The 2,985-nt window shown below is 40.6% G+C and overlaps 1 protein-coding gene across 1 annotated transcript in view; it reads left to right on the top strand.

Moving 5' to 3' along the window:
• The window catches only part of LTBP1 (latent transforming growth factor beta binding protein 1), a 727,158-nt gene that overhangs the window by 640,880 nt on the left and 83,293 nt on the right, over window positions 1-2,985 (top strand). Inside the window, exon 27 of the mRNA XM_007938788.1 lies at window positions 2,316-2,321. Coding sequence (XP_007936979.1) covers window positions 2,316-2,321 — 6 coding nt within the window. The remainder of the gene's footprint in view (window positions 1-2,315; window positions 2,322-2,985) is intronic.

Here is a 2,985-nt window from a genome sequence, read left to right as displayed (position 1 = left end):
ACTCCTCGGAAGGAAGGTTGGGCAATCCTACTTCCGTAGTGATACTGCCTCGGAAACCCAAGGAGGGGTCGCTATGAGTCGGGGCCGACTCGACGGCACACAACAACAACATCTCTATCTCTATTAGTAGTGTCTAAGCCTTTAATCTCATCACAGCCTCCATCTTCTCAAACATTAAACAGTGGTTTCTCATTTTCCGCCCCCTCCTCCCTCAGAATGGTTTCAGGACATGACTCTTCCTTGCATCCTCCTACCCTGTTGCACTATTTTTCTCTATCTCATTCTTGGGCTCTTCTTCCATGATTTGTTCCTTAAATATAAATGTCTCATGAGGTTGCGTGTTTAGTTGTCTTTTTACTCTGTAGTTATCTGCTTCTCTGAGTCAAACTATTACTTACATGGTGTTAACTGCCAAAGAAATACCTTTTGCCTCCACCTTTGTCCTGAGTGCCACATTGGACAATTTCCAGATGCCTGTTGGACAGCTCTCCCAAGGTGTCTTGTAAACAAGTTGTTGTTGTTGTTAGGTTTCCCTTTTTCCTTCATCAGTTGTCAATTCTCAGTACAGCCATCAGTATTGAAAATCCAGTAGTCATACTTTCATCTTTTCTCCTCAGCCAACCATCTAAGCCATCATGACATCCTGCCGTTTCCACTTCCACAGTGTCCTTCAAGTCTTCCTGATCTGCTGCTGCTGCCTTAGATCAGACTCTCGGCATTGCTTATCTGAACCAGTCTGGCCTCCTGACTTCTCTTCTTGCCTCTCCCATCAATTCTTGCTCTATGCTGCTGCCAGACTTCAACTTTATGATGTATAAATCTAGTTTTAAGTTCTTCTTAGATCTTTCAACAGTTTTCCATTGCCCACAGCATGAAGTCTAAAACCATCATCAAGGCAACAAGACCCTATGTAATCTGTAATCTAACCAATAATTTTTAGCTGCTTCTCCCACATCCACTATATCCTAAACTCAAGCTCAAGCCTGTGTACTGCTCCCCAAATGTGTACTTTCCACAGACCATGCCTTTGTTCCCTTTGACTCCTCCATTTGCTATGCCCTCCCATATAAACACTTTTCTTGAACTCTTACTCAAGCCTTTCAAAGTCAGCTTAACTGTCACCAAGTTGTCAAACTTTCCCCAGATCAAATGAATAGATTCTGCCTCTTTGCTCTATATAATTATTTGTTTCAGTTAATTTCCTGTGTGTCTGTCTTATTCCTCATTGTTTATCCAAACTTTCTAGGCACCTGTAAAGCAGCTCCCCACTTAGCATCCAGTGCCTGATGTATGGTACACACTCAGCAGCTGTTCTAAACTACCTTCACATTCAAGAATGTATTCCTTCTTAACCCATCTAGCTCATCTCCAGCTAGTTCTGTAGAATAAAAATAATCATTCGTTTTCTTAAAGTTAAAAGGGGCATACTTACAGGAGGACATTTTTATTCATACTTCTGTGTAGGGGATAGTTCTGCTTGCTTTGATTAAATTACAAATGGAGCAAAAGAAAGAAGAGCATCTGCTTGTTGTCAAGGGCCAAATTGTGCAGCTCATCTGCATGGCTATGACGATTGAATTTAAAAAGAAAAAGAAAAAGGAAAAAAAAAAAAAACAGAACAGCATTTTTGCTCTTTTCCTAGAGGGATACACTACAGGTTTTGTGTTTGTACATGTTTTTTTAAAGGCAGGAAACCACATATAATATCAATCATCTGTTATATTTGGCAAAGTAGGTTTCTAAATATGTTTAGTTAACCTGTAAACTTAATGCTGAAAAAGAGTTTTTAAAAATAATTTCTGATTAGAAAAAAGACTCTAGATGGGGGGGGGGGGCAGTGAGACCACAGTATTTAGAAGGCAAACATTATAAAATGCCTTAAAACTCGTGAGGTCTTACTGTGTTTTTTGTAATAGATGTATAATATAAATACAGGTACAGCTGAAAAAAATACGCTCATTAAAAAAAAAAAAGGTGGAGGTTAGTGGTCTAATTTCTTCCTGTATTCAAAGACAATAGTGAGAACAGTTTACTAATCTGGTAGCGTAGTGGCTAAGGCACTTGACAGCTAACCAGAAGGCTGGCAGGTTCAAACCCACCAGCCACTCATCGGAAGGAAGGTTGGGCAATCTACTTCTGTAGTGATACTGCCTCAGAAACCCAAGGAGCGGTTGCTATGAGTCAGGTCTGACTCCACAGCACATAACAACAACACAACCTAGCTTTTATTTTTCATAATTATTTTTTTTACTTGTTATACATATATGTCTGATGGCATTGGTGGTTCAGGGGTAGAATTCTCACCTCCCATGCAGACCTGGGTTAGATTCCCAGCCAGTGCACCTCCTGTTCAGCTCCCACCCATCTTTCAGTGGAGGTTTGCCTATTGCTATGATGCTGAACAGGTTTCAGCTGAGCTTACAAACTGTGATGAAATAGAAAGAAAGGTCTGGTGATCCACTTTTGAAAATCAACCAGTGAAAAACCCTCTGGATCACAAAGGTCTCATCTCCAACCCATCATGGGGAAGACACAGGACGGGGCAGTGTTTTATGCTGACTCAATGGCAGGTGACAGCAGCAACAAATATAGTATCAGAATTAATATTTAAGTTTCTTATAAAGAGATGTCAATATAATAATGAACTGATAATCAGTCAAAGTGACAGGCTTAAACTATACATGTAATCATTTTAGTTTCTTAATACTACAAGATACACTCAGACTGTTGCATTAGAAATGCACCTTGAGGACAAGGTTGTAGTCACTGCTTGGTTAAAGCCAGCTACCCAGAGGGACTGAGTAGTTGAACTTGTGGGCTTGGGACCATAGTCACAGGGGACATCAAGCTCAACTGGCGTAACATACTACACAAAACATTGTTCCACCTCCTACTGTGATGAGTAGCAACTGGGATCTTAAAAGCTTGCAAGCTGCCATCTAGATGCAATGATGGGTCTCTCCTCGTCCAGAGCAAAGAAGAATG

This window comes from Orycteropus afer, unplaced genomic scaffold (assembly GCF_000298275.1).
Source record: "Orycteropus afer afer isolate SDZICR_OR568_19922 unplaced genomic scaffold, OryAfe1.0 scaffold00054, whole genome shotgun sequence".
Lineage (NCBI taxonomy): Eukaryota > Metazoa > Chordata > Mammalia > Tubulidentata > Orycteropodidae > Orycteropus > Orycteropus afer.
This window is presented reverse-complemented; position numbering and strand designations above follow the sequence as displayed.